At 69.4% G+C, this 12,787-nt stretch overlaps 1 protein-coding gene across 1 annotated transcript in view; it reads left to right on the top strand.

The window, feature by feature from the left end:
• The window catches only part of FLNC (filamin C), a 64,031-nt gene extending 51,631 nt beyond the window's left edge, over positions 1–12,400 (top strand). The window contains exons 33-47 of the mRNA XM_074976203.1: positions 307–435; positions 1,448–1,621; positions 2,021–2,182; positions 2,888–3,091; positions 3,828–3,980; positions 4,682–4,804; positions 5,039–5,281; positions 5,855–6,124; positions 6,348–6,485; positions 7,024–7,139; positions 7,328–7,460; positions 9,414–9,590; positions 9,907–10,125; positions 10,410–10,619; positions 10,972–12,400. Of these exons, the coding sequence (XP_074832304.1) occupies positions 307–435; positions 1,448–1,621; positions 2,021–2,182; positions 2,888–3,091; positions 3,828–3,980; positions 4,682–4,804; positions 5,039–5,281; positions 5,855–6,124; positions 6,348–6,485; positions 7,024–7,139; positions 7,328–7,460; positions 9,414–9,590; positions 9,907–10,125; positions 10,410–10,619; positions 10,972–11,159 (2,639 nt within the window). The 3' untranslated portion in view covers positions 11,160–12,400. The remainder of the gene's footprint in view (positions 1–306; positions 436–1,447; positions 1,622–2,020; positions 2,183–2,887; positions 3,092–3,827; positions 3,981–4,681; positions 4,805–5,038; positions 5,282–5,854; positions 6,125–6,347; positions 6,486–7,023; positions 7,140–7,327; positions 7,461–9,413; positions 9,591–9,906; positions 10,126–10,409; positions 10,620–10,971) is intronic.
• Positions 12,401–12,787: the final 387 nt, after the last annotated feature.

Genomic DNA, 12,787 nt, shown 5'->3' with positions numbered 1-12,787 from the left:
GGACTCTGCTCCCCCATCTCTTCCCCTTGCTCCTGGGGTGGTTGCTCCGGACAGGCCTTGCCATGTGTGTCAGGCCCCCAGGGCTGCGGGTCCCATGGGGAGAAGGCCCCAGACAGCCCTGCCCCGCTCAGCCCCAAACGATTCACCCCACCCCAGCCCACCGAGTGCCACATCTCCCACGGCCGCTGCCCCCTCCGCAAGCCAGCCAGCGGGGCTCCGAGTGACCCTGCTGCCAGCAGCCAGCCAGCCGGGGGTCCCCAGGGCTCAGCCCCCCCATCCCCAGTCACGGTGCCCCTGCCTCCCCAGGGAGCCCTCTGCAGTTCTACGTGGACGCCATCCACACCCGCCACGTCAGCGCCTTCGGGCCCGGCCTGAGCCACGGCATGGTCAACAGGCCGGCCACCTTCACCATCGTCACCAAGGGCGCCGGCGAAGGTAGGGGGCAGCGGGGGATTGGAGGCAGGCGGGGGGAAGGGGGCAGGTGTAATATTTCGGGGGGCTCTGGGCCAAGCTGAGAGAACCAATCGTGGGCAAATTGCTTGAAACTGGGCCACTTACAGCTCAGACTGGGGTCTCCTTCTCCCACCACGTACGTCCCTCTGCCAGCCCCACTGGCCAGATGGGCAAACCCCAGACTGCCCAGCCGCCCCTAAGGTCCAACCTGGTCACTCCCCTGACTCCGGTGAGAGGCTGCGAAAGCCTGTTTCACCCCATCCACGCAGGTTAGGTTCTTGCAGGCCCCGAAGGGAGCAGCCACCTCCCCGGGTCAAGAGACCTCGGTCTCAGCCATCTGACAGCTGAAGGCTTGCTACCAAAGGAGGAAAGACCAGGGGTGGGAGAGAAGCGGGGGGAAGGTGGCACCTCCCGAACATCAGGTACAGCCCGATGCAGGGAACAGCCGATGGCACGAGCCGGGTAGGCTGAGTTCCCGAGGGCGGAAGGACCCCAGTGGCCACGGCCAGGCTCGGCTGGACAGCCTTGCCATGGGGAGGGAAGCTTCTTGGCCCGTGGTCGGCGGAGGAACGCCTGAGCAGCTGGCCTGTGGGGCGTTCTGCCGTTGGCCGCAGGGTTAGGCACCGCGTCCCAGTCCTGGTGCATTCGGCGTCGGGGCCTCTGGGGCCTTTGTTCAGCCCGTGTCAGGCAAGCTCACCTGCCGGGGTGACTCCTCAGCTCTGCAGCACTTCTACCGCAGCCGCAGAGCCAGTGTCTACGTCACGCACCGGCAGCGTAGCCAGAGTCGGGGCATCTCCAGCTTGCGGCGGGCACCTCGCCTGGCCCGAGTCGGTGCAAGGCTAGGACGGCGGGTGCAGGAACGGGCTTTGGGTTTAATTTAAAGAGCCGGTAACGTCCCCGCAAGGCCGGGGCCGGGCAGGGGGCAGTGGGGACAGGCGAGGAGGGCCGGGGTAGGGGCTGTGGTGGCTGCCCCAGCTGACGGCCGCCTCCCCAGGGGGGCTGTCGCTGGCTGTCGAGGGCCCATCCAAGGCTGAGATCACCTGCAAGGACAACAAGGACGGGACCTGCACCGTGTCCTACCTGCCCACCGCGCCCGGCGACTACAACGTCATCGTCCGCTTCGACGACCAGCATGTCCCAGGGAGCCCCTTCACCGCCAAGATCACTGGTGAGAGCCCCCGCCCACCCCCTGCAGCCCTGGCCGGGCTCCTGGCCCCCACCGGTCCCCTGGACCGCAGCCTGGCCCCCTTATCCCCCTGCAGCCCTGGCCGGGCTCCTGGCCCCCACCGGCCCCCTAGACCACAGGCTGGCCCCCTTATCCCCCTGCAGCCCTGGCCGGGCTCCTGGCCCCCACCGGCCCCCTAGACCACAGCCAGCCCCCCCCACCCCCCTGCTTGACTCCCATTGACCCTGGCCGGGCTCCTGGGCTCCTCCCAGCCACCCACCCATGGAGTCCCCACTTGCCCCTGCCAAGACCTGTCCCCCAGTGGGTCACTCCCTGCGGCCCAGCTGTACCCCCCTTCCTGGCCGCCCCCCATGACCTGCCCCTGCCCCCGCCCCGCCGCAGGGGACGACTCCATGCGGACGTCCCAGCTCAACGTGGGGACCTCCACCGACGTGTCGCTGAAGATCACCGAGAGCGACCTGAGCCTGCTGACGGCCTCCATCCGGGCACCCTCCGGCCACGAGGAGCCCTGTCTGCTCAAGCGCCTGCCCAACCGCCACATCGGTACCGGGGCATGTCGCTGCGGGGGGCTGGGGGCCGGCGTGGCCCAGGGTGCTGGCCGGGGGAGGGGCAGAGAGATGGCTGGGGGGGGGGGCTTGGGGCCATTGGCAGGGAGGGGGCGCCGGCTGGGGGAGGGGCTGGGGCCAGCAGGGGGCTAGCTGGGGGAGGGGCCGGGGCCAGCAGCAGGAGGGGCCGGGGGCTAGCCGGAGGAGGGGTGCTGGCCGGGGGACGGGGAGGGGCTGGGGCCAGCAGTGGGAGAGGCTGGGGTAGTTGGGGGTGGGGAGCCAGCTGGGGGAGGGCCAGGGCCAGCAGCAGGAGGGGCCAGGGGCTAGCCGGGGGAGGGGTACCGGCTGGGGGAGGGGTACCAGCCGGGGGAGGGCCAGGGCCAGGGCCAGCAGTGGGAGGGGCCAGGGGCTAGCTGGGGGAGGGGTGCTGGCCAGGGGAGGGGGAGGGGCTGGGGCCAGCAGTGGGAGAGGCTGGGGTAGCTGGGGGTGGGGAGCCAGCTGGGGGAGGGCCAGGGCCAGCAGCAGGAGGGGCGAGGGGTACCGGCTGGGGGAGGGGGAGGGGCTGGGGCTAGCCGGGGGGAGGGGTACCGGCTGGGGGAGGGGTACCAGCGGGGGGAGGGCTGGGGCCAGCAGCAGGAGGGGCCGGGGGCTAGCCGGGGGAGGGGTACTGGCGGGGGGGGGCTGACCCCACTCGTCTCCCCAGGCATCTCGTTCACGCCCAAGGAGGTGGGGGAGCACGTGGTGAGCGTGCGCAAGGGCGGGAAGCACGTCTCCAACAGCCCCTTCAAGATCCTGGTGGGGCAGTCGGAGATCGGCGACGCCAGCAAGGTGAAGGTGTGGGGCCAGGGCCTGGCGGAGGGGCGCACCTTCGAGGTGGCCGAGTTCATCGTGGACACCCGCACCGCAGGTGGGGCTCGCGCGCCCAGTCGGGCTGGGCTGGAGGGGACAGGCAGGGGACGTCCCAACCGGGGGTGGGTTGGGATAAAGGAGGGGGCAGCATCCCTGTGGGGGGCTCTGGCTGGCACGGTGGGGCCCAGCTGGGGGGCAGCATCCCTGTGGGGGGCTCTGGCTGGCACCGTGGGGCCCTACTGGGGGGGCAGCGTCCCCATGGGGGGCTCTGGCTGGCACTGGGGGGCAGCGTCCCCATGGGGGGCTCTGGCTGGCACCGTGGGGCCCGGCTGGGGGGCAGCGTCCCCGTGGGGGGCTCTGGCTGGCACCGTGAGGCCCGGCTGGGGGGCAGCGTCCCCATGGGGGGCTCTGGCTGGCACCGTGAGGCCCGGCTGGGGGGCAGCGTCCCCATGGGGGGCTCTGGCTGGCACCGTGGGGCCCTACTGGGGGGGCAGCGTCCCCATGGGGGGCTCTGGCTGGCACTGGGGGGCAGCGTCCCCATGGGGGGCTCTGGCTGGCACCGTGAGGCCCGGCTGGGGGGCAGCGTCCCCATGGGGGGCTCTGGCTGGCACCGTGAGGCCCGGCTGGGGGGCAGCGTCCCCATGGGGGGCTCTGGCTGGCACCGTGGGGCCTGGCTGGGGGGCAGCGTCCCTGTGAGGGGCTCCGGCTGGTGCTCGGTGTGCCTGTGGGGCCCGGCCGGCCAGCAGGGTGCCCATGGGGGGCCCAGCAGGCTCCATGCCCACGGCTCTCCCCAGGCTACGGCGGGCTGGGCCTGTCCATCGAGGGCCCCAGCAAGGTGGACATTAACTGTGAGGACATGGAGGACGGCACCTGCAAGGTTACCTACTGCCCCACCGAGCCCGGCAACTACATCATCAACATCAAGTTTGCCGACAAGCACGTGCCAGGTGGGGGGCGTGGCCGGGCACGGCCGGGCTGGCGGAGACCTGCCCTTGGGGGGGCAGCTAGGATGGTGTGGAGGGAGGGGCCAGGAGCCAGGACTCCTGGGTTCATTCCCTGTTCTGGGAGGGAATGGGGCCTAGTGGTTAGAGCAGGTGGGGGGGGCGGGGGAGGGGCTGGGAGCCAGGACTCCTGGGTTCATTCCCTGTTCTGGGAGGGAATGGGGCCTAGTGGTTAGAGCAGGTGGGGGGGGGCGGGGGAGGGGCTGGGAGCCAGGACTCCTGGGTTCGTTCCCTGTTCTGGGAGGGAATGGGGCCTAGTGGTTAGAGCAGGTGGGGGGGAGAGGGGCTGGGAGCCAGGACTCCTGGGTTCGTTCCCTGCTCTGGGAGGGAATGGGGCCTAGTGGTTAGAGCAGGTGGGGGGAGAGGGGCTGGGAGCCAGGACTCCTGGGTTCGTTCCCTGCTCTGTGAGGGAATGGGGCCTAGTGGTTAGAGCAGTGGGTGTGGTGCTGGGAGTCTGGGGTTCTGCTGCTGCAGGTCCAGAAGCTGCCCAGCTGGCTCCTGGGCATTTGGGGAGCGGCATTGGTGCCTGGGTGCCCCCTGGCAGCAAGCCCCGGGCTGGAGCAGGGTGGCCGTGCCAGGGCTGCGTTGTGCCGCCCCCCGCAGGCGGGAGAGGGCGGGCACGGCTGACCGGGCCTGGCCCTGTGCAGGGAGCCCCTTCACGGTGAAGGTGACAGGCGAGGGGCGCATGAAGGAAAGCATCACACGCCGGCGCCAGGCCCCCTCCATCGCCACCATCGGCAGCACCTGCGACCTGAACCTCAAGATCCCAGGTACCGGGAGGGCGGGTGGCCAGGAATGCTGGGGAGGGGGGGTTGGCTGACCCTGGGTGGACAGGGGGCAGCCCTGGGGGTGGGAAGGGCAGGGAGGGCCCTGGAGTGGCGGTGAGATGCGGCTGGCTCTGGGGAGGAGCACACCGCATTGATGGCGGGGGGGGGCGGCCTGGGCTGCTGCAGGGCGAGCTCCCGGCCCAGCCTGGCTCTGACAGCTGGCGCGGCCTGGCGCAGGGAACTGGTTCCAGATGGTGTCGGCGCAGGAGCGGCTCACGCGGACCTTCACGCGCAGCAGCCACACCTACACCCGCACAGAGCGCACCGAGATCAGCAAGACGCGGGGCGGCGAGACCACGCGCGAGGTGCGGGTGGAGGAGTCCACGCAGGTTGGCGGCGACCCCTTCCACAACGTCTTCGGAGACTTCCTGGGCCGCGAGAGCCTCGGCACCTTCGGCAGCATCACCCGGAGCCCCGAGGGTGCGTGCGTGCAGGGGGGTAGTGCCTCCGGCGTGGGGAGGGGACCTGCCCTTGGAGCCCTGGCTGGCCGGGCCCCCATCACGCGGGGCAGCAGGAGCTTGTCCCTTCCCTGGTGTGGCCGGCACGTGGGGTGTCACGGGTACACGTGTCTCGCACGGATGTGTTGGTGTCTTTTCGGCACGTCTGGGTGTGCGACTCACGAGGGGCTGGGGGGGCGCCAGGCTGCGGGGCAGGAGGTGATGTCCCCTGCAGACAGAGCCGGCCCCGGGTGCTCCAGGGTGGCACTAAGGGGCAATGCGCTGAGGGGGGGACTCAGCAGGGGACACACTCCCCCAGTTGCTGCTGGCCCCATCTCTGGCCATTCTTGCCTTGGCTCTTTGCCCCATGGGAGCACTGGCCCCAGTGTCCTGCCCAGCTGCCTGGCGGCTGGGTCGGGCTGCAGCCCCCAGTGTTATGTGGGGGTGTCAGGCCGGCAGGCAGTGCTCCACCCCAGAGGTGGCTGCCTGCGGTTGCCAGGCCGGGAAGGGCAGCGCTGCGATTGGCTGACGGGCCCGCCTGTCTCTTGTTGCCTAGGCGAGGCGAGCGCCCCGACCATGACGGCCCAGGTGACCAGCCCATCGGGGCAGATGGCCGACGCGGAGATCATCGAGGGCGAGGACAGCGCCTACAGCGTGCGCTTCGTGCCCCAGGAGATGGGCGCCCACACCGTCCACGTCAAGTACCGTGGGCAGCACGTGCCCGGCAGCCCCTTCCAGTTCACCGTCGGGCCCCTGGGCGAGGGCGGCGCCCACAAGGTGCGGGCTGGGGGCACCGGCCTGGAGAGGGGCGTGGCTGGAGTGCCAGGTAGGGGCTGCGCCACGGGAGGGGAAGAGACTGGGGCGCTGGGGGCGGCTCGGGCACTGGAGAGGCGGGGGCACTGGGGACGGCTCGGGTGCTGGAGGGGTGGCTGGGGTGCTGGGGGTGTGGCAAGCACTGGAGGCTGCTTGGCACTGCGGGGGGCAAACGGGCATTGGCAGGTGGGGCTCCCGGGCACCAGGGCCCGCCCGACGCTGCTGTCTGTCCCCAGCCGAGTTCAGCATCTGGACGCGGGAGGCGGGCGCTGGGGGCCTCTCCATCGCCATCGAGGGGCCCAGCAAGGCCGAGATCGCCTTTGAGGACAGGAAGGATGGGTCCTGCGGCGTCTCCTACATCGTCCAGGAGCCAGGTGGGTGTGGGGGCCTGGCCCTGGCTCCTCGCTGCCCAGCCCAGGTGGGACCCCTCGTGCCCTGTTGTGGGGTCTGGAGGTGCAGGGCCACCTGGTCGCCAGCCGGCCGCCCAGCTCCATTGCCCCGGAGAGCCCTGTGTGGTCCCACCCTGTCCCACCGGCCTGGCTCCCGCAGCAGGGAGGTCACAGGAGCCCTCCCCCCACCAGATCAGCTGCTGCTTTCGGCCTCTGCCTGTAGGCCCCCCGGGAACCAGCCTGGCCTGGCTCAGCTCTGTGGGGGCCCCCTGGGAACCAGCCTGGCCTGGCTCAGCTCTGCGGGGCCCCCCGGGAACCGGCCTGGCTTGGCTCAGCTCTGTGGGGCCCCCTGGGAACCGGCCTGGCCAGCAAGTGGCCGGACTCAATGCCCTTCGGCCTTGGGCCCAGCCCCTCTGCTCCCAGCCGCGGGCGCCTGGCCCATCTTGGCAGCCTGCCCAGGAAGCTGCACTGGTGCCCTGCCTGCTGGGCCCCCGCCTGACCTGTCGCCCGGCTCTGCTCCCAGGGGACTACGAGGTCTCCATCAAGTTCAACGAGGAGCACATCCCGGACAGCCCCTTCGTGGTGCCAGTGGCCTCGCTCTCCGACGACGCCCGCAGGCTGACGGTCACCAGCCTCCAGGTACCGCCTGGCCCCTGCCCAGCCCTGGAGTCCATCCTTCCCTCTGGCCCCTCTGCACCCCCAGCCCCAGCCGGTCCCCCAGTGGGGGGGTGATTGCAGGGGCTGTGAGCCCGCAGCCTGGGCAGACCCCAGAACGTCTGCCTGGTCCAGAGGGGCTGGACCTTCAGCTGCCCCCTTTGCCCTGGCAGGAGACAGGCTTGAAGGTCAACCAGCCAGCGTCCTTCGCGGTGCAGCTCAACGGGGCGCGGGGCGTGATCGACGCCAAGGTGCACACGCCCTCGGGCACGGTGGAGGAGTGCTACGTCTCGGAGCTGGACAGCGGTGAGGGCGCCGGCCCGGGCTCCCAGCGGTTGCGGGGCTCAGGCCATGGGCAGGGGAAGGGCCCCGGGCTGGCTGGGTCGCCGGCGGGCGATGCTCTGGCACTGCTCCCTAGGTGGCCAGGCAGGACCTGGGGCAACGCTTTCTCGCCGAGCACGGTCCCCAGGACCAGCAGCACTCAGCATCCCCACACTGCCAGCAGTGAGCCCGCCCGGGTAGGGCTCCGGGGCAGCCAGAGGGCCCTGCCCCCCAGCTCTGTGCCAGCCAGGACGTGGCAGCGAGTGAACGGGAAGGTCCGTTAGCCGCCAGGGCCACGGCCTGGACCAGCCAGTGAGCACAGAAACCAGCAGCGTTACAGCAACTCCACCTGGGGGGGCGAGGGGGAGCCCAGAGCCACGGCTTTGGGCCTCCCCCTGCCCATTCCCCGCTCGGCCTGACCCGCTTCCTGCTGCCGGGCCCCTGCGGGCCAGCCAGCCGGCCAGCAAGGAGTCTTGCAAGCAGTTCCCGCCGGCACTCCAGCTTCCCTTGGCCCAGCACCGGTCCCCGCCGCACGCAGCGAGAGGTTCCGAAACCCACTCGCCCCACATCCAGCCAGGTTCTTCCAGCCCCAGGTCAGCCTGTGCCTCCAATCTCACCAACCAGCGCCAGGCCCGGCCCATACACCCCAACGTCTGAAGGGTTATTAGTAAAGAGAGTGGGTGAGTTGGAACTGTTTAAGGAACCGGATTACATCCCCCAGCTGCCCCGTGCTTGGTGCAGGCTCTTGGTGGATGGAAGGAACCGCTGGCTTGGACTCCCAGACCCCTCGGGCTCGAAGGGACCTCTGGAGGTCCTCCGGTCCGGCCCCCTGCCCACAGCAGGACCTCAGTCATCCCAGGCAGGGCTCTGTCAAGCCGGGACTTAGGAACCTCGAGGACTGGAGATCCCACCACCTCCCTCGGGTTAGAGAAATCTCTGGAGAACACGTCCCTCGGGCGTCAGCCCCTAGCTGGGACCCGTCACTGGTGCTTAGATGGAGGCAGATGAATGGAGGACTCGGCCGTGCTCACGTGGTGGGAATCTGTCACCCTTGCCGTGACGCACGCCTGGAGTTCGCCATGTGAACGCGTCACCTCTCCGCATGTGACTCGGGCCAGTGAAGAGGGCAGCCCCGGCTCACGCACTGCTCCGAACAGCCACAGCAAAGGTCCCCAGACCCGGCTTGGCCCCTGTTGAGGCCCATTGTCACCCCAGAGCTGCTGGTCACCGACTACCCACCCTTTCACAATGGCTTGGCCACGACTGCCAGTGTCTCCCAGAAGCAAATACGTTCAACACAAGCACAGAGCCAGCGCTCGGCCCCCAGCTCCACAGGGGACCTGCGGGCAAGCAGTGGAAATGTCCAGCGACTCACCCACTTTCCTTACACACTTCCCGGGCCCCCCGGGCCCCACGCTGGGTGCAAACGTACACCAGTGACTCACACATTCATCTCACACCCGCTGTCACCCCCATGCGCCCAGAGCTCCCCCAGCCTCTCTCGCTTCCCTGCCCGCATCCCCTCCTGGGCTCAGGTTATGACCACCACTGGTCTTCATGTGCAGGCAGTTGGGTTCCCACCCTCGGGGGAAGTCACACCCGAACTCCCATCACCCTTGGGGCCGTGGCCGGGGAAACTGAGGCACGCACAGGGTTGGAATGGGACAGCAGCACTAGCATGCAAGGGAAGGAGGTGAATGGCCCAGACCCTACTTCATCGCTGGGGGTCAGGCCATAGGCAAGAGGTGCCCTGGGGCTGGCCAGAGCTCAGAAGACAGAGCTCATAGTTGGTGCCCTCTCAGCCGTAGCGAGTGAGCAGCCCTGGCAGCCTGTGCCAGGCAGGGCAGGTTCCTCGTCCCCCGAGCCACAGCTGGGCAGGGCAGGGCAGGCACCAGCAAGGAGCTGGCACAGGGTGTCTAAGCCCCCTGTTCCCTGCAGATAAATCCACCATCCGGTTCATCCCGCGGGAGAACGGCGTGCACTCCATCGACGTCAAGTTCAACGGGCGTCACATCCCCGGCAGCCCCTTCAAGATCCGCGTGGGGGAGCAGAGCCAGGCCGCGGACCCCGGCCTCGTCTCCGCATACGGCCCAGGCCTGGAGGGCGGCATCACAGGTGGGGCGCGTGCCCCTGCCCCGGCTGCTGTGCACAGAGGGGCACCACCCTCAGGGACCAGGCGCCGGAGCCGGCCGTGGTGGAAAGCCCGTCCAGGAGAGCTGGGGTGGTGGCTGGGCTGGGGTGGGTAGTGGGTGCTGTGCCTTGGGCTGCCCGGCCACGCCATGGCACTTGGGGCTCGGTCCCCTTCTCCCCGCACCCAGAGGTTCTGCCTTTGGCGGCTGGCACTCACAGTCCCAGGGCCTGGCTGTCCCTGCTCCCAGCCCCTGAGCAGAGGGTCCCTGCCCCTGCTGACCCCCGTCCCATCCCATCCCAGGCGTCTCCTCGGAGTTCTTCATCAACACGCTGAACGCCGGCTCGGGCGCCCTGGCCGTCACCATCGACGGCCCCTCCAAGGTGAAGCTGGACTGCCAGGAGTGCCCCGAGGGCCACCGCGTCACCTACACGCCCATGGCACCCGGCAGCTACCTCATCTCCATCAAATACGGCGGCCCCCAGCACATCGTGGGCAGCCCCTTCAAAGCCAAGGTCACAGGTACAGCTGGGGGCGGGGCCTAGACTCACAGCAGGAGGGGAGGAGCCTAAGTTGTGCAGTGGGGGTGGAGCCTAGCCATGGGGTGGGGCAGGGGGTGGAGCCTGACCGTAGTGGGGGTTGGGCAGAGTCCCAGCCATGCCAACAGCTGGTTGTGGCGGAGGATCCTGGCCACACCGGGGGCCGGGTTGGCCACTCCAAGCTCTAGTGAGGGGGCGGGTGTGTGGCAGAGGGCATGGGGCCGGCTGGGGGGGTGGCTGGTTATGTGACTTCCTGCCCCTCTGCAGGGCCACGTCTCTCCGGTGGCCACAGCCTCCACGAGACGTCCACCGTGCTGGTGGAGACGGTCACCAAGTCCTCATCCTCCGTGGGCGGCAGCTACAGCGCCATGCCCAAGTTCTCCTCTGATGCCAGCAAGGTGGTGGCCCGGGGGCCTGGGCTCACCAAGGCCTTCGTGGGCCAGAAGAACACCTTCACCGTGGACTGCAGCAAGGCCGGTACGGGAGGGGTGCGACCTACCCACATGGGGCGGGGCCGAGGGCAGATGGGAGGGGCTTGCCCACACGGGGCGGGGCCGAGGGGAGATGGGAAGGGCTTGCCCACAAGGGGCAGGGCTGAGGGGAGATGGGAGGGGCCAAGGGGAGATGGGAGGGGCTTGTCCACAAGGGGCGGGGCCTGACATATGGGATGGAATTAGCACTCCTCCCCCAGCCGTGGGACCCACTAACTTGGGGGGCAGGAGGTAACGCAGCCCCCAGGGCTGGGCACTGCTGGGGGTCGGGGCAGCTGTACTGGGGAGCACCGGGGACCCAGCTGCCCCCACCCGGCTGAGCCGCCTTCTGCCCCCAGGCACCAACATGCTGATGGTGGGCGTGCACGGCCCCAAGACGCCCTGCGAGGAGGTGTACGTCAAGCATGTGGGCAACCGGGTCTACAATGTCACCTACACCGTCAAGGAGAAGGGCGACTACGTCCTCATCCTCAAGTGGGGCGACGAGGGTGTGCCGGGCAGCCCCTACCAGGTCACCGTGCCCTAGGCAGGCGCCGGCGCCCCTCCTGCCCCCGGGTGCAGCCTCGCCACGGACTCAGCTCTCCTGCCCCGCACAGGGACTCCTCTTCTTGCCAAATGGCGCCACAAGGGGGCACCCCCCACTTCCCACAATGCCCTGTGGCAGGGGCACCCCCCTTCTACCCACAATGCCTGGCAGCAGGGCACCCCCCTTCTACCCACGATGCCCTGTGGCAGGGGCACCCCCACCACTACTCACAATGCCCATCGGCAGGGGCAGCCCCCCCACTATGCACAATTCCCTGCAGCAGGGGCACCCCCCACTACCCACAATGCCTGGCGGCAGGGCTGGGAGGTGGGCACAGAGCTGGGTGAAAGAAAGAGGAACTTTTTATAGCTGTTTTTCACCGCTCTCTCTCTTTCCCCCGGCACCAGCCCTCCTGGAGGGGCAGAGGGCATGGCCAGGGCACAAACCAGGCACAGACTGGGCAGGGGCCAGGCAGGGAGGAGGGTGTGGCCGGTGCCCAGGATGATGGAGTGGAAGGTCATAGGGCAGACAGAGAGGATGGCATGGCTGGGGCACAGGATGACAGAGTGGAAGGTCGTGGGGCAGACAGGGAGGTGGCCATGGCCAGGGCACAGACTGGCAGGGGTAAGGCCCGGGCTAAAGGGCATGCGGGAGGGCAGAGGCGGAAGAGATGGGTTAGTTGGGAGCGCGGAAGGGCTGTGTGAGAGGGAGGGAGTTGCTGTCTCGAGCTGGGAGGGCTGGATAGGGGGCCATGGAGGGACAGCCCAGCCCTGGTCGCTGGGCCCCATGCAGGGCTCCAGGGGAGGTTTGGGCCCAGTTCCACCCGTGCTGCCCCAGGGGAAATGGCTCGTCCGGCAGCTGCTCGGCGAGCTCAGAGCAGAGGCCACAGAGACGAGAAAACTGAGTGATCCCCTCCCCACTGGCCACCGTGGAGCTGGCAGCACCAAACCCACAGCCCAGAGAGCCCAGCTGCTGGGAGGCCTTCCAGCTGTTCATCCCCTGCCCAGCCCTGCGCCCACTGTGCCCATCTGCCCCTCCGGGGCCGCCCACTGCCTGCCTGAGCTACTCTGCCTCGACCCGCCAAAAGTGCCTTCTGCTTTTCAAAAAGCAAAGCCCTCCCCCGGCCAGCCCCGCTGGGGCCTGTCCCTGGGGCAGGGGCTGTGGTGCCGCCGGGTCTGTAGGTGCCAGGGGAGCGCCAGGGCAGCTGCCCTGCCCGGGAAATAAAGTGACTTGCCAACGTGCCTTGTGCTGCCGTCTGTGTCCTGCGCCGTGCACCTGCAGGGACCCCGGGATGGGCCCCTGCCCGGCTCTGCCCTGCCCTGCCCTGCCCTGCCAGGGGCAAGGACGGGGCAGCCAGTCACAGCTTGCTGGGGATCCTGGGCCGAGCTGGCAGCCTGAGCGCCCCTGGCTCAAACAGCAGGTGCAGGCCCAGGCCAAGGAGTGGGGGGGATTCCCAGCCACCAACCCCCAATGGGCCCCTTAACACAGGGGCTGGGTGTGGGGGCTAAATCAGACCAAGCCTGAGCTGGGGCTCCAGCCTCACAGGGCCAGGGCTGGAGCCACTCCCCTCCCCCCAGGAGCTGGTGGCCCTGTGCCCAGCACAGCGTGGCCCAGCTCCCCAGGCACTG

This window comes from Carettochelys insculpta, chromosome 1 (assembly GCF_033958435.1).
Source record: "Carettochelys insculpta isolate YL-2023 chromosome 1, ASM3395843v1, whole genome shotgun sequence".
NCBI classification, from domain to species: domain Eukaryota; kingdom Metazoa; phylum Chordata; order Testudines; family Carettochelyidae; genus Carettochelys; species Carettochelys insculpta.
This window is presented reverse-complemented; position numbering and strand designations above follow the sequence as displayed.